At 40.8% G+C, this 20,923-nt stretch overlaps 1 protein-coding gene across 1 annotated transcript in view; it reads left to right on the forward strand.

Annotated features, from left to right (window-relative positions):
* Positions 1–20,923, forward strand: part of ZZEF1 (zinc finger ZZ-type and EF-hand domain containing 1) — a gene marked incomplete in the record, with an annotated part of 3,903,331 nt that overhangs the window by 122,925 nt on the left and 3,759,483 nt on the right. Inside the window, 1 exon segment of the mRNA XM_044082903.1 lies at positions 10,417–10,611. Coding sequence (XP_043938838.1) covers positions 10,417–10,611 — 195 coding nt within the window.

The following is a 20,923-nucleotide window of genomic DNA, read 5'->3' on the forward strand; positions in this document are numbered from 1 at the left end:
GCAACTGCTTTTTGACAGTAACACTAGAGCACAAATACTTTTAGCACAACGACTAGGGCAACCAAAAGTAGAAAGAGCTGTTGCCAAGCATTTTGGAGCCTTTGATAAGGAAGATGATGAGATCTGTATTAGAAATATTTCGTAATTTCTATGAAATTCTGTATAACGTAGAGAAATATCGAAATCGAGAAAACATACAAATATGTTTATGGAAGAATTGAATATGCCAAGTTTAGAGGTAGATGAGGCTCCGTTATTAACATTTAGTATAGGAGGAGATGAGATAGAAATTGTGGTGTATAGGCAAGTCCCCAGGAATAGATGATATTCCTGTGGAAGTTTGGAAGCTAGGAGTGAAAAAAAATGATAAAGATTTGGAAGTTTTTGTTTAACAGTATTTTAACAGGAGAAGTATCAACATCCTGGAGGATAGCAGTGGTAGCTGTAATACCTAAAGAGGGTAAAGATCCATCAGATCCAGCTTCATACAGGCTCATTTCAATACTAAATAACAATTATAAAGTGTTCATGTGTATAATGGCTGAAAGAATGGCAAAAATAATCCCAAAATTTATTGATTTTGGATCACTTTGGTTGTGTGGAGGGGAGGCAAACATTTGACATTAACAAAACAATCATGATCCAGAGGGAAGCAGAATATAAGAAAATAGCATTGTTGTTGGTGGGTCTCGATCAGAGAAAGCACTTACACAGAGTAAGCTGGGACTTTATGAGCAGGGCAGTTTAAGCATTTGCATTTCCTTAGAAAATTATAGGGTTGATTAGGAAGGTATATGAGGGATCGAAGGTGAAAATTAAAGTGGGTGGGGTCCTTACTGATAATTTCTGCTTGAGCAGAGGAACCAGGCAAGGGTATCCTCTTTAACCTTTGTTGTTTGTATTATATTTTAGAACCATTGGCAAAGGAAATAAGGGACCCATAAATTCAAGGATGTAGTTGGCATTGTAGTGAAGAAAAGCTGACTCTGTTTGCAGATATTATTTTATACCTGACAAAACCAGAAAGATACATTACAGTGCTGTTCAACATTTTGAGACAGTTTCAAATCTTTTCGGGGTACAAACTTAATGAAGCTAAAACAAAAGCAATAGTGATAAATTGTTTGTTTCTTTCGGCTTTTCCCAGTTGGGGGTCGCCACAGCGGAACTCCGGTCCGCTAATGATTGGCAGTAGATTTTGATGTGCTGGCTTGCTGGGCCTAACGCACAACCTTCAACGAAGGAACGCCCATTCACGCATGTCGCCACACAGAAGACGCTCTGAGAATCGAACGGGCAACATCTAACTGTGAGGCAACAACGCTACTGCAGCACCACCACCGCAGGCTCTGTACCCACATATAAATTGGCTCAGCAATATCCAAATTTATGGGGGCATAATAAAATGAAGTATTTAGGAGTATGGATTAAAATGTTTGTGGTGTGGCAACAAAAGATAATTTAAAAACTGAGAAAATGGAGGCTTTTTTATATGGGTATAGATAGTAAGAAACAAACAGTTAAAATGTTTAGTCAGATTAGTCTTGTACATAGGTCAGGCATGTTTTTATCAAGCAGAGGAGAAGTTGTGGATAGCATTAATAAAAAGCTGAAGGACTTTATTTGGGAGGGCAAGAATGCAAGAGTCAAGTGGGCTATGCTGATTCTTCGAGTAGAACGGGGGGAGGGGATTACCCGATTTGAAGGGGTATTTCAGAGCTACACAGTTGAGGCTCCTGTACATAGTACAAGCAGAAAACTATAATTCAAAGTGGAAAGTGATGATGATGTAACAGATGTTAGGAAGCTGAAGAAACAAGGAGAGATTGGGATTTTGGATGCAGGCCTTTAAAGAAAACAATCTAATCTTACAGAGAACTATATCCGTAAAGTAGCAGAAAGTATCCTAAGAACTAAGCAGACATGGGAATGGAGAAATTGAGGTTCTGCCAATAGGGATGATTGCAGTTAGGGATATGGACAATAGGCAAGTGGGGGGCTGGAATTTTATTGGAGAAAACTGGCAAGGGAACCAGGTATAGTAGGAGCAAATAACCTGGAGAGGGAAAGATGATAGAATGGGAAGGCACCAAGAATTTACTTGGACTACTGGTTAGAGATTGCCATCCCTTTCAAGGATTGATATATATAGGCAAGGAGAAAGAACTAGGTGGCGGGGTCTTAAACGAAAGGCCAGCACTGGTAGAATTTTTAGTAGAATCTAGAACAGAAGCTGCCATTAAAAAAGGAATAGTTAGTGGAGCATATAAAATATTGCATGATAACTATAAGAATCAATCTGAGGAGGTTAGAAAGGATTGGGAAGAGAGACTGAATTAGCAATTCACAAGAAATCAATGGGATGATATATGTATGTCTCCCAAATATGCAACAAAATCTAGACGATTTAGGATTTTTGCTTGGAAATATTTACATATATTTTTTATACCCTAAGTAGACTTAGAGAATTTTTCCTCTGGTAGACGGCAAATGTTGGAGATGTGACTGGGAAGAAAGAGGTAATTGGGACCATATTTTCTGGGAGTTGGGTGAGTTGGTGGACTTTAAGGGTTCCCTGTAGGATGCACTGTCAGAGATGCAGGGTGAGCAGATTGGTGTGACAAAGGAGATGATTTTTCTGAGCTATGATACAGATTGGAATTGCCTATACATGGTAAGGCCTTGCTGTGTCTAATTATGGTCGCTACCAAAAAAGCAATTACTAGTAAATGGAAATTGAAATCTAAACCAACTATACTAGAAGTAGTGACTATAGTAAGAGAAAAAACAACTGGAAATGAGATATTTAGAAAAAGGTAGGCGCAAACTACATAGAAAATAAATGGGAATTGTGGGAACAATGCATACTGGGAAGGAATGAAGTTTAAAAGAAGGCAGGACTTAAATGAGCTGTGTAATGTTTGAATGAAAATGATTGGGTAGATTATAAGTGATTTATGATATGAGTCTGGTTTGTTCATCGAATAAAACTAACGATGAACGGCTAATACTTGAATGTTCAACCCTGACCATTAATATTACAGAAGATGTTTTATTTCGAAAGTAAAATCGTCGAATGGCCATAGTTGCCCAACATCCCGAATGCCCAAAGATGAGTGTCTTCTGTAATACTAATTAACTAATTAGTATTAGCCATTCGATGTTGGCTTTATTTGATGAGTGAACATAGACCCGTATGATATTTGCAAGCGGGCGTGTCAGTATGGATTGTGATGTAAAATGCTTGCAGCTAGGATTGTGTATGTGTGGTTTGTTTTCATTCATATAACTGCACGATTGCCTATATCATAAGTGATAGTTTAGTAAAGCTGTTTCATGTTTAAAAAAAAAAAAAAGTGCCAGGAATTAAATTATTTATGCAGCGTTGCTTAGGTTATACAATATAGCAATGTATGTGAAGTATATTTATAAACGTGTACTTGGTAATACAGTTTGATTACTTTTATATAAATGTAAATTTGACTATGCCACAAGTGTTGCTTCAATAAATTTGTTTAAAAAATAGCTCTGGTAGAGAAATTTTATCCAGACTGTTGGCTTACTACCCCAGTCAAACAATTTTCTGGACTCCCGTCCTGTCTTCAGCTCTCTTTTGCTGCTCTTCAGCTTGCAAAGATAGTTATTCTCATTTTTTTCGGTACTAGATGTTTATCTTTCAACTAAAAATTTATTTCACTTCTTTTTTTTCAAGGTGGCCTATCTTTTTAATTTTTCCTATAACTTTTATGTTAAAGCTTTCCTTTTTGCTGTTTGTGGGGTTTGTTCAGTCTTTTTCTCCTGCTCAAAAAATGGTTTTCCATATCTTTTAATTTCCTCTTGTTGCAGCCTTTTTTCCCTGCCAATTAGACAATTTCTTCTTCTGACGTTATTAATTTAGTGAATTACTTGGGTATTTACTATACTTGATATAACATTGTTTTTATGCGTTGCTGTTGATATTGTATCTATCCATCCACCCACGACCAGTTTTTCTTGTTTTTTGCACATGGGTTAGGGGTGTCACTTTAACAGTGACATTCATCTAGAGCCAAGGTTTGATACTGTACATTGATGCTTAAATTGATCATGGATTCCCATGCAGACAGACTTGTATGTTGTGCAGCTTTTGGAAACCCAACATCTCGGGTAAAAATGCATGGTATGTAAAGCATTTTATAAACATACCGTTTGAGGATTACAGGAATAAACCAATTTTGAAAGGGCTTTTACTTAGGGAAGGGGAATGTGAGAGCCAGTCTTTTGTATCAGATTATAGAAGCCCAAGGACAAGACAAACTTTGTAAGCAGGAGGAAGAGTCTAGTAGCACCTACGTCTTTAAACTAATTTCCTGTGTGGCTTCATAGTGCACAGAAATAAAGACCTGACTGCAACGCAGGTGACCTGGGTTTGTTTAACCGTACTGACACTGAAGGAACCAGACAAGTGAGGGGCAGGAGTGAAGGGCATGGCCTGCCTGCCTCCCTCTCTCTGGGGGGGGGTTGCTTGTACCGATCATGCCTCAAGGAAAAGGGCAGGGCTGGTTGGTGGGAATGTCTCTTACAGAAGTGAGGAGATGCCGTCTGCCATCGTCCATTGCACGCCCCTCCCTGGTACCTAATTTGGTGTGTGTGTGTGTGTGTGTGTGTGTGTGTGTGTGTGTGGGGCCTGTGAGAAAATAAGAAAAATCCTCAAAGCACTTTTAATGGCTCTCTAAATGATGGCGTCTTCCATTTATTCCTTGTCCCTGTGACTGGGACCAAATGGGCCAATTGGATGCAGGCTGATGATCAACAGATGGTGAGCAAAAAACATTAAGCGCAAAACAAAAAAAATAAAATAAATTCCCACCCAAATTCCCAAGGAAGGAATCTTTTATTATGTTTTTTTTCTATTTTGAGAACTAAGTATGAGAACGATAAGGCAGTAGGGAAGCAGCCAGGATTTCTTTATATTTTGATGAAGCAAGACATCAGCTAAGGAGAGATAGTACAGTGTCAGAACTAGAGGTGATAATGCTCATTCCTTTCAGGCCTTATGTGCCTTGGTTGGTTGTTCCAGCTAAACTGGTTTCTCACATAGGCGAAAGTCACCATGGAGTAGGACTACAGTAAAATGATGGAGACTTTGATCCAAGCACAGGTCTCTTCCGTGTGTATCTTGGTAGATTAGAAGCGTTCTTTGCAGCTTCCCAGTCCAGGTTTGTCTTTAACAGCTCATGTCTTGGCACCAGTTGTATCGAGCTTAGACAATCTCTTAGGGTCCAGCATCTGTGTCAATTGAAACCTCAGTAACTGCAGCTATTGACATTTTCGGATTACAAGATTCCCTTCAGCACTGATCTCACTGTGAAAACTAATGGTGCTGTTGCCGAGTTCAGTGACTGTAAGTCTTCATTTGGTACCAGGGCTTGTTCCCAAGGGCTCCAGGTTGGCAGTGGTACTCATTTTCTTGATACTGTTCTTTGCTTCATCTTCTGTTTGATTCCTTTGTATCAAAGAGATGGAGTCTGGCATGTTGTCCCCGCCAAACCACTTGCTTTCAAGATGTCCAAGTCCTTTTCACCAATGAGGATACATTGGGTATTATGCGGACTTTATCCTGCCTCCATCTAAGGCTTGTCTTAGTCTGTGCTTGGAGCATCTGTTTTGCCCTGTCAAAACAGAGGTTCAGATGTCCAGCAGCAGGATCTGGCCTGTAGGTCAAGTTCAGTCTGACATTCCTAATTCTCTGCGTCTTCCCCAAAGAAAGGAGTTAAGCATAAGAGTAGGCACGTTTAATTTCCCTGTTAACATTGCCATCTGCAGACACTGATAAATTGACTGTAGAGAACACAATAGATTCCCATGCTTCTCCCGTGGATGATGCCAAATTTGGGCATCTCTTGGATTTTATGATAAGGGTGGATGGCCTTAGGAACCTCTTCAGTCTGTTGACAAGACATGATGACCTTACCATCCAAAAGACATGGATAGACCATGTTAGATAACGGATGGTCCTGATGCTGTGTTACATTCCTTTTGGTACTCGAGAAAACAAAATTTTAATCTGATCCTAGATCTGGGTGTCCAAATAAATTTATCCCCAGTACAACATTTTGGTGGTCTCTGTACAGATTCTCTTTTGTCTTACTAAGGGAGATTGAATGTATTCCCTTGACCTCCAAGATTCTTACCTAAATGGTGAAATGGCTGAAGAATCTAAGGGGTTTTTATGCTTCTGGGTAGGAGCTAGCCACATTAAATTTTTGTTCTTCTTGTTTGGTCTTGCCGCCATCCCCAGGATGTTGCCCAAATGTACTGTTATGATGTCAACACACCATAAGTTATAGGGTGCCATAACCTACCCCTTCCTAGACAGCTATTTCCTAACTTCCTCTGTTCTGGAGAAACCTCAAATATCGAGGAAGATCTTACTTCACCTATTCCATTCGTAGAGCATTCACTGTAAGTACTGTAAATTTTCTGATGGAGCCTTCACAGACTGTGATGTTTATAGGATATTTTCTGGACACTGTGGTTTGCAAGGTAATCCTTCCTCAAGTAAGGATTTCTCCTTGGCAGAGAGCAATACATTTTCTTACCTTTTTGGTAGCATCTTGAAGTGTGCTTGAAAACTCCAGGCATTGTGGCAAAATGCATCTTGTTTCCTTATGCATGCTGTGACATGCTGGTGTTGCACTGGACTCTAAAAACTTTAGTGGAATCGAGTCTCCTGTGTTTTTTCTGATTTGGATCAGAATTTCAGAGGCATGCAAGTCGCATTGTTGCGTCTTGACTTTGCGGGCCTTCTGAAACTCTGCCCTTTGGGGTTCTGTTTCCATATGCTTGGGCATTGTGGTGGTTGTAAGGTACATCAACAAGCATGCACAACACATGTTGCCAGGCAGAAAAGTTACTGGACTCTTGTGTAGACAGAGGTTGCTATTGTAGGTTCAAAACAAACATCCTCTAGGTTGCGGTTTATTCTAGTGTGCAAGATGATTCTACATGGGCATGTGCAAATACCTCTACATGGTCATGATGCACAACAGCCTTGTTTGAAAATGGGTTAGACGTTCACATAATGGTTAAGAAGTTTACCTCACATACTCTGGGTACAGTGTTTGATCCTCAACTTTGAGGGAAATTAACTAGGCTTAAAATTGCGCACAAGGGCAGCTACCCTAGTACTTGCCAATGAACTGAAGAATAGAAGAACATATTCTTTCTTGCTATGCTGGGAGGGTTTGTGAGAGAAGGACATGCACTTCTCTTTTTTCTGGTTGCATTCCACATTCTTTGGTAAGTCAGTTCTTCAGCAGACATACTCGACTGCTGTGTTCTGTTGACTCACTAGTGATCCTTGAATTCAAGTCTGGCATCACTCAAAACCACCAGCAAGCTTAATTCTATATCTCTTGAGTCTCATGGCATCTATGATCTTAGTGGTTCTTTTCGCAAGATTTTTCATTAGAGTGCTACAGTGTACTTAATACAGTAGTCTCAGTCTACTCGATCTCAATATGCAAAAATGTGCATTACTCAAATGTGCATAAACCACATTGCCTGGTGGATAACATCTCCATGTATGACCAAAGGCCGTCCTATCCAGACGGATCCACCAACAGCAACAGGGGATGCATTTCTTAGGGAAGATGGTCCAAGGTCAACAACAGAGGCCAGTCTCCATATCAGTGTCTTGGAGCTGAGAGTGTTTCTCCTGGCTTTGCAGATATTTAAGGACCTACTCACCAAGGGTGTGATATCCATAAAGACAGATACGATTATTGTATGATACATCAACAAACAAGGAGGAACCCATTCTTATCCTGTTTGTTGAGAAGCCATGAGAGTCTTGCAATGGGCAGTGTCTTCACAATGCTGTCTTATAGCAACATGCATCTTGCAGACAAACTGAGTAGGACAGTGCTAATGCCTCATGAGTGGTCCCTCATCCCAACAGTGACAAAATTTATTTTCATTTGTTGGTGCCAGCCTTGCTGTGACCTCTGCCTCCTTTATAAACAACAAATGCAGCAGGTACTTTGCCCTGATTCCCCCCACAGGGAGAGTCACCAAGGGATACTTTGGTCAACAATTTGGCCACAGGTGTCCAATATGTCCTTCCTCCCCTTACCACTAATTTACAAATTCATACAGAAGGCAAAACAGTGCAAGGCCAGAGTGATCCTCATGGCCCCCTTTTGACCCTGACGGACATGATTCCCCTTCTGGCCTCTTCAGTACATCCTTCGTGGATGTTGAATCATTATTCAGATGTATCTCATCCGTGTGGCCTGCCTCCTCCGGACCAAAAATCCATGAAGGTTAACCTCGTGTTTTTTCTAGTTTTAACCATAGCCAGAGATGCCAGACTTCCCCCTGCAGTAGCCAGTATTTTTTCTGCTTCACCGAAACATTTAGCTAGGAAAGTTACCACAGTAAATGGAAGAAATTTTTAGTTTGGGCCTTTTACAAAGGTCTAGACCCCTTTTCAGCACCAATGCCATCTGTTCTTGAATTTCTATCTGATCTCTTTGACAAAGGCTCTAGTTTTGCAGCTATTATGATACAGTTGGCAGCTATCGCCAGTTTTCATGTAGCCCTGAACAATACCTGTATTGCATCCCTGAAGATCTCAAAAGCCTTTCTCAAGGGTACATTTCTGCTGAGACCTTCCTTGGAGACCCAGCAACCGCATGGGACATTACCTTTTTTTTTTTTTTTTTTACAGACTTTAATCCAGGCTTCCTTTTGAGCTGGCAAACACGTTAGATTTAAAATTTCTTACTGTGATTAGGAAAATGGTTTTCCATGTAACATTTGCTATGAGAATCACAGAACTTTAAGCCCCATCATCAAAACTCCCATTTCTGTTTTTTTGTAAATGGTCTTAGACCTAATGCAGTCTTTATTCCTAAAGTGGTATATTTTACTAATTTAAATCAGTCTATTCATCTTCCATTATTCTCTCCAACATACTTGAACAAGGGAGAGTATATGCTACATTTGTTAGATGTTCACAGACAACTCCGATTCTGTATTCACAGGACAAGAGGCTTCAGAAAGGGTGAGCTAGACAAAATTAGGAAAACAGTTGCTATACTGACCCTGTCCAGATGACTCTCAGATTAAATTTGTTTGGTATATATATCGAAAGAAAAATTTGCATTTAGCTGATAAACATAAAGCACATTTAACAAGAGCAGTTTGTACTTTTACAGGCTTTGATAGAGAATTGTCATTTGATATTTGCTCAGCAGCCACATGTGCAACTGTGCACACTTTTGTGTCCCACAATATGGACACACAATCAAGATCACATTCAACCTTTATTTCCACCATAGTCAGAAGTATTCTTCCCTGACTCCACGTAGTCTGACAGATTGGGATTCTGTCTCACAGGTTTGAATGGGCAAAAATAGACAACATTTGGATACAAAAGTTATGTACTTAGCATATTGTTAAATCCACGCTGCCCAATTTTCATCCGCTTCAAACTCCTCCTTTCCTACCCGTTTCCAAATTGTCACCTTTGGCTTCACGATGATTGACTGGATGTTATTACCTGTCTGTGCACATTCGGTCAAGACTTGAATACATTTCATAAGCTTTTTTCAGCTCTATAGTTTTATTCCCCTCTAGCAAGGTATTTCCTTTCCCAAGGTAATTTGATGTATGTAGTTACATACGTCTATATAAAATGTATCTTTCCACTTTTTGTAGAGGTAAACTTGATCTGAGTGTCTGAATAGCCACCTAGGGAATTACTGGTAGTGGAGGAGTCGGCTCTGGATCCGATGGCTTCAAAATCGTCACCAAGGATATTTCTCATTGGATTAGACAACCCACAGGGTTGAAGCAGATGAAAATTAGACAACGTGGTTCAAATGTTATGGAAAGAACATAACTTTTATCACTTTACTTTACCAGTGGGGTAAAATTAATAGTTATAGTAATGTATTTATTCTGTAAGCTGTTGCACAGTCACTACTTTAACTTGAATGGAAGAAGGGGTCATGTGTGCATTGTACTTGTGTTCTGGAAAAAATACTCTACTTATACTTATAATATATTTTTGAGAGACAATTAAGGCTGATCTTTGTTTAATCTGCCCAGATTGAAATGTTTTGCACGAGTATTGCATTACCTAGAAATTCTGTGTATGGCTTTTGAAAACTCACAGTATGAGTTGTTACAGTAGTCAGTTGTGGAAGTAAGCTGTTAAAGGATACAAATAAGAAGGACCTTAGAAAGCGCTGTGGGTATGAATCAGACCAGCAAATGTCTTAATGTGAAATCTTTTCTTGCTACTGCTGTTCTGATCTTCTGAATGGACCCCAAGTAATCTATTTAAACTTACTCCTCTAGCAGTATTTTCTAGTTCATGTGTAACAGCTCAAACTCTGAACTTTTTTCTTTAAATTTTTTTTTTAGGTTTCGTTGACATATTTTCAAAATCTAAGGAAGAGCTCAGGGTCCATGCTGCCAAGATTCTGAAGTTTCTCCACCGTAACAGGATTTCTAGTAATGCTGTTCCTTTCCCAATGCTGGATGGCTACAACAATATACATACTATGCGCTCTTCTGTGATGAAAGACTATTTGGAGCAAATTTTGCAGAAAGAAAATGGTAAGGCCTGCTCTAGTAGTCCTATGGCTTATGATAGATAAATTCATTGAGGCTTCAGTATGGATGTCCTTAAGATGAGTGTGTAAAAGAGAACACCACTTAATGTTGAAATGATTTTCTCTAGTAAAATCTGTTTTGTATTGTGTTCATGTATAATTTCTGTGTCATTTGTACATTTTTATCTGTAAGCTTTTTGCTTGATTTATGTGGTAATGGTAAATATTTACTGATGTAGCTGTGATTTACTTCGTGTCTCCTCTGTTTTTCTTTAGTAAGGTGGTTGGTATTAAATTGAAATTCTCATTACCACATGTAGTTGCTGCATATTCTTCACGTCTGCTTTTAAAGTACCATCAGATGACACATTAGTGCAATAGTTAGCATTTCTGCCCAAGTGCTTGTTTTTTCAGTTTAGTTCCCAAGTGAGGTGCTTTCTGTGAGTAGTTTGCTTACCCTGTTTGTATTGGTAGATTTTTGGCAGGTGCCCCTGTTTCCTCCTCTATCTAGAGACATGGTAAATTGTGCTGAGTTACTCCCTAACTGGTGCATAGTGAGTGTGCCAGTGTGCACGTGCACTGGAGTGTGTAGGTGTGTGTGCACACTGGAGTATGTGGGTGTGTGTGCTCACTGGAGTATGTGGGTGCGTGTGCTCACTGGAGTGTGTGGGTGCGTGCGCTCACTGGAGTGTGTGGGTGCGTGCGCTCACTGGAGTGTGTGGGTGCGTGCGCTCACTGGAGTGTGTGGGTGCGTGCGCTCACTGGAGTGTGTGGGTGCGTGCGCTCACTGGAGTGTGTGGGTGCGTGCGCTCACTGGAGTGTGTGGGTGCGTGCGCTCACTGGAGTGTGTGGGTGCGCGCGCTCACTGGAGTGTGTGGGTGCGCGCGCTCACTGGAGTGTGTGGGTGCGCGCGCTCACTGGAGTGTGTGGGTGCGCGCTCACTGGAGTGTGTGGTGCGGCGCTCACTGGAGTGTGTGGTGCGCTCACTGGAGTGTGTGGGTGCGCGCGCTCACTGGAGTGTGTGGGTGCGCGCGCTCACTGGAGTGTGTGGGTGCGCGTCTGTGCACGCGTGAGTACCAGTGTGTTTCTTGTCTTACAGTGTTATAGGCTCAGGCTTCCTATGGTGTTTACTTGGGTAAAACTGCCATTGAGATAAATGGATTGTAGGAAGGATCTTTTCATTTTTGAGGAGTAAAAGGAGAAAAGCAGCACACAAGCAGGCCCAGGTGTCCACAGTACAAAAAAAAACCCACCAAGAAAAGCACTGGAGAAGCTAAGAATAGCGAACATTAAATTTTAACTACGCTAAAAAGAACTTTCTTAGCTTCTCCAGTACTTTTCTTGGTGGATTTTTGTGGAGTAGAAGACCCATTGAGAGTTTAAGCCCACAGAAATTGTTCATGTTCTGTGTGCACCATATCTGAGTATGTTGTTATTTTTCCCCCCAGTACTTTTAGGCACGTTATTGGGGGTAAAAGCTAAGCTAGGTTCAGCCATCATCCAGTTAGCTGTCAAGGAACTTTTTTCCTGATGTTTTTTGTCAACTCCACCACCTTGGCAACTGATGTACTTATTTGATGAAGCAAGTGTCTGCTGCTTCATCCTTGTAGTGCATACATGCTTCCATACGTGTGATGGTGACTGCAATGCAAATGTGCTGCTTGGCAAAGCCAAGCAGACATACCTAACCTATGTGCTTTAAGCTGTGGCACTTGACCTCCGCTGGGTGTCATCAAAACAGTGAACCAGACCACCTTCTTCACTCCGGGAACCGGTGTAGCCATTGTAACCTTTAAGAGAGTCACCAGCCCAGAGGTAGAACACTCAGCATCAGCCAATGGTATTGGGATACTCCCTCCATGGAGGAGCAGTTTAATTCATGACATTGCCTGGTTTCCCACTGTGGATGCAGACAGAAATATCAAGGGCTGTCTTCTTTCCTTCCACACACCTTCCCAGTCCCACTCTCTCTTTCCTTGTCAGCTTTCTAGCTCATTAAAAGTGAGCAGCAAGAAATGAGGTGTTAAACCACAAAGAAAAAAGCAATTCATGAGGTTCCAGTACACTAGCAGAGGTTCTGTTATTATTACTCTAGGCTCTTTTTGTGTACCAAAAAGACAAAGGACACTGGTCTCATACTGCATTTCAGTGGCTTAAGTTTTTCCCAAAATAAGCTTTTTGTATGGTCATGTTGCAGCCAGTCCTTCTTTCCTTGAATCAGAAGGAGACTGGATGTGTTCTGTGGGCTTCTAAGGCACTTCTCTGTATGTAAAGATTGCTGAAGTGTCTTAAGAGGTTTCTGTACTGGAGAGGAACTAACCAGCATCAAGTCAAAACTTTTTCATTTGATTTTACATTATTGAATACCCTGCAGATGTGGAGGTATGTCCATAGTTGCAGTGAACCAGAGGCTGCTAGGTTGAAGGTATTTTCTTACATGGACAACTGGCTGCTAGGCATTTCCACACTAAACAAGTTGATTTAACACTTGAGTGTTTCTTTCAAGTCTTTTCCAGTTTTGGGGAATTACAGTCAGCACTGCAGAGTTTCAATAGAAGCCCTTTCAAATGTTAACTTTTAAAGGATTCCCCCTGGGTGCTCTAATCTGCCCTGCTTGTCTTAGCTACCTCCTGGATACTTTCCTTGTAAAATTTGGTGCATCAGATTTTTCAGTCTTGGGCAGTCACAGCTCTACTGTGTCTGAGTGTTTGGTTTAATGGCTGCAACCCTATACAGGATTCCCTTCATCAGCTGTACATGTATTTTACAGTGGGGCTTTATAGTTCATTGGTCTCAGTTAGCAGACCCTATGACTCGATACAAAATTTTCCATAGCTTACAAGTTGCATCTTTGTATGGTGGTTTCACACTCCAAACCTCTATGCAGTCCATTCCAACTTTCCCCTCCTATAATAGTGGTCACCATAGATGCCTCTGCCGTAGGGTTGGGGGCAGCATTGTCAAGGGCATTCTTTCAAAGGGGTATGGTCACAGGCAGTCATTCTCACCCTTTAGGCCTTTCAGGACCCACATTCCAGAGGTTCTGTAGCCATCCACACAAACAGCACTGCAGTGACTAGGCAAATAAATAAGCAGAAGGAACTCTCTGGTATCCCTTTCTTTGAGAAGCAGTGATTGTATAAAAATGGGATGTATCTACAGGAAGCTTTCGAAATGTTCATAGGTTTCTAGGTGTATACTAGGCTAATGACTACTAGGGCCCTTTTAAGCCTAGCCGTGCAACCCAAATGTGGCCCACAGATTTAACCTTCATTTGATTTATAGGGGGTGATTTTCTGACCTCTTCTGTCCATCATATGCAGGAGCCAGACAAGTGGTGAATTTCTGATCCACCCATCCATAGGGATAGGGAGGAACTCTGCTTCACATGGATGGTGGAGCTTGTTCCAGAGAATGGGAATTCTCTGAGAAACATTTCTCTTTCCAGCATGTCCTATGTATGTCACAAGCAAAATTTAGGTCTTTTAATGTAGTTCTGATGTTGTTTGCTTTGCAGATGTGCAAAAGATTAATCAAAACGGGGTCCAGGGATACGTTGTATGCCTGGCAGAGATCACCTGTCAGAAGTCTGTATGTTATCCAGTAAAGTGGCAGGGCTTTGAGCTGATCAGCAAAAGATATTGTGTTTATTCCCTGTACCCTTTTTGTAAGGAATATTTTTGGACGTTCCAGTTGCTGCAGGTGTTCGGTCAGGTGCATACAGAAGAGGGCATTATATACTATCATGAGTCTGATGAGGGCAAAGTACAGTGGTTTGATGACCTCTGTAGACCTAGATGCCATGCCGTTGCTTATAAGTTGAGCAGTATAGAAGGATTTTCTTAGTACCTTGGACACATGTTGGTCAAAGGCTAGGTTACTATCTACGCGAGTTCCCAGATCCCCGATTAGTGAATCAGCTTTTAAGGGTGTTTTAATTGATGACGTAGTTACCTGGGGTGGCAGACTTCCCAAAAGGTACAAGTACTATAATACATATCTTGGTATTGAGTTTTAAGCCATGGCTTTAGCACCAAGCTTTTGTCGTCTTAGATCTTCCTGAAGGGTGTTCTCATCTTCGAGGGATTTGGTGACTGCTCCCAGTTTTCAATCATCTGCGAATCTGGTTAGCCGCAGTCCTTTAACATTGGCTTTGACATTTGAGAAGTAGATGCCAATGAGGAGTGGTCTAAGCACAGACCCTTGGGGACTCCACTGGTGACTGGCCTCTATGTGGAGGTGGCCTCACTTATTCTAACTTCCTGGGTCCTATCAATGAGGTAGCTAGCTGTCCCGCATGTTATAAAGAGGTTTATACCTAGTTTTGTAAGTTTGTTGGCAATGCCGAATGGATTGTTTCAAATGTAATTTTGTATTTACTGTTGTTAAATGTAAATTCTCTGTGTATTACACTGTGAAATGTGATCTATACCTGGAGCTTTTTTCCTGGGCCTGTGCTGAAAATGAGTCCTTACCCACAGACTGTCCGGTAAACAAATGCCAGATAAGGGCTTTAGCCAGATCTAGGTAGGCATTATGGACTGCCTTGGTGACCTTTTCAAAGAAGTCCACCAAATTCAGCAAGTGTGATCTTCCTTTGACAAATTGGGATAGATCCAGTCTCTGGAGCTCTATGTCCTTGTTGATAATTTCATGATAATTCTTTCTGTGGCTATGCAAACAAGACTAGTCGGACTAATGGGTCTGTAGTTTCCAGGATCTGTTGAAGGTCCTTTGTTATGAAGTGGGATAATTCTCAATTCACATGGTGCAAAACTTGTTTAGGACTAGAAATAATGATGCCAGAGGTCCTGATAAGTCATATTTTAGACTATTCAGGAGGCATCCTGGGATGCAATTGGCGCCTGTTCAGGCTCTGTTCTTGGCTTTAGTGAGTGCATCCAGTACATGCTCCCTAGTTATATTTGGAGGGGTTGTGTTCGAGAGTAATTTTGGGGGTGTTTGTGTGAGAGAGGGGGTAAAGTTGGAACTGAATTTGTCCACTAACAGGTTTGCTATGTCTCCAGGCTCTGTGAATGTGACATTGTTAACCTCCAGTTCAGCACATTGCTGTGTGCTGCCTTTGAGGTTTGTGACATAGCTGTAGAAGGCATCATGGCATCTTTCACCCGGAAGAATATATTAACCTCAAAGATGGCTTTGTGTAACCTAATTAAACTTCTTAGTTTCCCATTTACTTTTGAGTGTGTATTTTCATGGGAATTGCCCATCATGATTTTTGCCATATATATTTTTTTGTTGTTGCATATTCTGTTTAATTTGGAATGCCACCAGGGCAGTTTTTCTGAGTCTGTTCCTGAGCTTAGTTCTGGTTAAGTACGGTAGCCTGTTTGTAGCCATTGACATTGTTGTGCAGAGTTTCTGAGAGAAATTCAGCATAGGCTGGTGTGTTCTCAGGGTTTGGAGGGACATTAAATTTTGACAAAGCATCACTTAACTGTTAATTTTCCTTGGAATAGTTCCGAACTGTTATTGGTTTTAATGTGATTATGGAGTTGATTTTGATTTCAAAACGAGACAACTTTATGGTCCAGCCTCCACTAGGGAGAACAAGACATGGGGTGATGCAGCATTCTCTCGTATTTTTGAACACAAGACAAGATCTGTTATGTTGGAGAGACTAGTGGCTGTATTCACTGTTTGGTTAAGGGTGTGTGCATTAACGAGGTCCAGGAATCTCTGTGCCTGTAGATTTGATGCTGTGTAGTATTCCCAGTCTGTAGAGAGGTAATTAGTTTCCCATGAGCATGGTGTTTGGTTAGATGGTAAGTGTCTCCAGTAGGTCCAAGTATGTATTGTGAGCTTCTTGGGAAATGAAGGGTGACCTGTAGCTGGGTAGGATATGGTACAGGATTTTGACTCCAATGATCTGCATGTGGAGGAACTCATGTTTGACCACCCTAGCTGTATGCTTGTTGTTGATGTATATTGAGATACCTCCACCTTTAACCCTTGTCTGTGCAGTTATTGGTCTAAAAGCCTGGAAGACAGTGAAACCTTGCACTAGCGGTGTAGTCGGTCACTTTAAACCATGTCTCGGTAACTGCAGAGATGTCTGTATTGGCAAGTGTTTGGAGGGCTTGGAGGGAGTATAGTCTTTTTTATTTAGGCTGCTGGTAATGAGCTGTAACACCTTGAGGTTTTGTTGTTGATTTTGCTGTGTCAGTAAGTTTGTCAATTTGGCATTGCCTAAAAAAGGCACTATGGAGTGGATAAAGTTTGTCAGTTTTCGAAAGTCTAGAGGAAAAAGGTTGCAGACCTTCCTTCGCAAAGCAGTGTGGTCTGTTGACCATACCCTTCTAAGCTGACAAATATTGGATCCCCATAGAATGACACCGGAAAGACAACCATTTCTTGAACTCTGTCATTTTTTGTTCATATTGTGGCATCATCCTCTGTGATGGTAATATGTTGCTCAATGCTAGGCTCATATCATCCTGAGACGGTCTGAAAGCTCCATAATGTTGCTCTTCTTATAGTCCAAGGAGGTACATATCTGGTGATTCACACTTACAGAGACTATGATGGAATCATACTGGTACCTTATGTCATACTGACACCTTATGTCATACTGACCTGAGTGTGTATGTGATTTGGCTGATCCAGATAAGCAACAAACAGTTATCTTCTTGTTCCGCCTGGTTAGAGGGGCATCGGTATGTCTTACAGTGCAGTGCCCTATGACAAAAGTCCTGGAAAGTGTGTTTTCTTGCTTTAGGGGCTTGGTGTTTGGGGCTCCACTGAGAATGACAGTATGTGTGGTGTTAGGTATTGTTTTTTTCTGAGTGCCTTTAGGCTTACTGAGGCATAACTTTGACAACAGGAGGTCTAGGTTATCTTTGTTTAGGAAGATTGCTTTTAAGTGCCTCAGTATAGGTTTATCAGTGCGGGTTGTGTGGTATATGAGGTAGGTTTTATGTGCGTGATTTCAACAACCTGATGTGCACTTGTATGTGAGAGTTTTAGCCTCTAGTATTATTTTGTAAGTACACCTCTTGCATACTGTGTATATGATCCTTTGAGGATTAAGTGGTTGTCAGTAATCATTGGACAACTGCTACATTGTTTCAATATGTGCATATCTACCAAGCTGGTTACAGAGAAGTTAGGAAATTTAAAATTCATGTTGTTCAGGCTTGTGATTTGTGAGCTACAAGGTGGTTTATTGAGGGTTAGATGTCTGTTAAAGGTGCTTTGTTGGTGCCGACTAATAAGGATGCTTTATTGTGGCAGGTTATACTAAAAGGCACTAAATTCTACTAACTTTAATGTTTACACAGTACTGAATTCTACTAAATCTGTAGGTATTGCCACTCAACACCCAGTTAGTTGCTGTAAGCTTGTTAATCCACAAGGTATTTGCACCATGTTGTTACTTTACAGTTTTAAGGACAGTTCTACAGAGAAAATTTGCTTTCTAGGTGTTTGCTACTGTATAGGACACTGCTAAACCATGCAAATGTGCAAAATTTATAGCAGCACAGAAAAAGCAGAAAACTAAATAATGAGCCATTTGGCCAGTAAAATAACTACTCTACAAGTCCTTTTTTTTGTATTTCCTAATGTAGAACCACATTAGATGAGACCCACAAGTGCCATGCTAACAGTTGAACAGCTGTATCACAACAGCAGCAGAAGTGTGTGAGAGTTGAGAAATTTTCAAGTAGGCTAGCTACAGAGGCATACATTCAAGTAAAAGCAATATTGGAGCTCTCTCAGGCACAGTATGCAAGCAGGTAAATGAGGAGCAAAATATAAAAGCACTGAAGCATAAAGTAGAGCAGAGACAGTTATCTCAATATTGAAATCCTACAGTTTAAGGTACCAGACAATGCAGACGTTTACCAGTAACACTCTTTATGGAAGAATGCAGTAATAAATGATTAAGGCACAAATCTGGTAGTAGTAATTTGCAGTTCTGCCACAACTGTGAATTAAACTACAAGACTATGGCCCAGCAGGGTTTAAAATACAAATTAATTGCTTTTGCAAGTAATTCTATTTGTGGAAGTAGAAGTGCAGAATAATGCAGAAACAATCTTCCAACAACTGCTAATTAAAATACAAGACTAAGATCCCAGAACAAACTAAAAATGCATTCAGATGAAACCAAACAGTGTATACTGGCCGGATGTCTGGTCGCCCTTGGTGGAAGATCTCCCTCGTGTAAAGAATACTGCAACGTAGAAGAGAGGGAAGTTTATGGTAAGATTTTGCACAACTATTCTTTCACATGGATTGGAAGCCTGTTCCTTAGAAGGGGTATTCTCTGAGACACACGCCTGTCCCTCCAACATGTCTTATTTATATTACAAGTAAGGTTCAAGTCCCTGGATCAGGTAGCACTGATGCTGTTTGTTTTGCAGGTATGCAGGAGGTCTGTCAGAGCAGGATCTTGGCATGTCTCGTATTCCAGACAGATCACTTCTCAACATTTTGTAGGAGACAGTATAGGGCTTTGAGACAATCCGCACAAGTCGTGTTAATGCTCTGTATTCTTTGGGAGGAACCTCTGTGGAAATTACAGTTGTTGCATTTGCTTGGTCAGGTACAATACTGAAGGGGCATTGGTTTCAGTGATAGGTCTGATGAGGGCTGTGTACAGTTTAATGATGACCTCTTTGGACCTAGATGCTATACTGTTGCTTATAAGTTGAGCAACGTGGAATGGTTTCCTTGCTGATTTAGACACATTGATCAAAAGCCAGATTACTGTCTACATATGTCCCCAAATTGTTGACTGCTGGGTCTACTCTTAGGTATGTATGTGTTATCCATTAGGTAGTTTCCTGGGGTAGCCTGAGTTTTAAATGGTCTGTGACAACAGTTTTGTCTGTGTCAGACCTTCATGGAGGATTAGTGCCTTTGAGAGATTCTTTGATTGCTGTAAGTTTGAACCCATGTTTAAACTTGGTAAGCCAGAGGCTCTTGACATTGGCTTTGACTTGAGAAGTATTTATTTATTTTTATTTTATTTTTCATTTGTTAATCAGGGGGGTGTTTGAGCCGAAAAGGCCCTTTTTCAGCAGAGGCCCTGGTAGAAAAGCTCCACACAGAAAAATAATTACAGATACATTTAGATATTACGACATTATCAGTATACACACAAATTACGATAGACATGTTTTTACAGTGGTATGCAGCACATCAGCAGTTACAGTGAAGAGAAGAAACAAACATTACAGTGAAGAGAAGAAACAAACATTAATTTAAAAATAAAGGTAATAATACATTTGTGGTGTACCACTGAAATTTGGAACATAGGTAGAATACATGCATAGTAAATAGGTACAGTGCATACATTGTACATTAGCCAATGTTTGTGAGTATGAGTGAAAACTGTTATCTAGTACTCTAGGCTTAATGTGTGTACCTTATCTGCTTTCACTAGCCTGGGGAGCAGTCATTGCACTGCCAACTTTGCTTGAGATGTTGCCTAATGAGATTTTTAAAAGAGGCTATGGACGATGTATTTTGTATGCTAGTGAGTAGAGAGTTCCATTTTTTTTTAGCCACTGAGCTACTATATAGTGCGACTCCAAAGCTATTATAGCTGTTGGTGACTTCTACTAGTAGTTTGCTTAATGATCTAAGAGGCATTTTGGCTTAGTGATGTTGTACTAGGTTTTTGAGGGCAGGACACTTATTGGGGAGGTAATAGAGTGACAGAGGCAGAGCTGATTTGTAGGTTAGGAGGTTGGGCAGTTCAAGCCAGTGCAGGTGGCTCAGAGCAGTACAATGATGAGTTCTATATGTGCAATTTGCAGCAAAGCGGGCAATTCTGTTATAGCAGGCTTCTATTTTGCTTAGTTCAGTTTTGTTGAGATTAGTCAGAATGGGAGATGCATAGAGTAGGGTAGATAGAAGTTGGGAGCGAGCAATGGCTGATCTTGTGTTGTTGGTAAGAAACTGTTTGATACGGTAGAGTGATCCCAGTTTGGCATGTACTTTTTTAATAGTTAAGTTGAAATAACTATCAAATTTAGGTGGGAGTCTATGGTTATTCCCAATAGCTTAGCCTGTGCCACTGGAGCGATTGGAGTAGCATTTGTGGAGTAGATGGTGAATTGACTGTTATCAATTTTTATGTTAGAACTGGTTATAATCATAAGCTGAGTTTTCTTTGGATTAAGGATAAGATGGACTTTGGTAAGGTAGTTTTCAATGTCAGAGAATGCTAGTTGAGTTGTTTGCAGAAGGGTGGGAATATTTTGTGCAGCACAGATTAAGGTAGTATCATCTGCATACTGAATGATAGATGCATGCTGTGTGGAGGTATGGAGGTCATTTGTGAA

This window comes from Protopterus annectens, chromosome 9.part0, assembly GCF_019279795.1.
Source record: "Protopterus annectens isolate FY-2018-M chromosome 9.part0, PAN1.0, whole genome shotgun sequence".
NCBI lineage: Eukaryota > Metazoa > Chordata > Ceratodontiformes > Protopteridae > Protopterus > Protopterus annectens.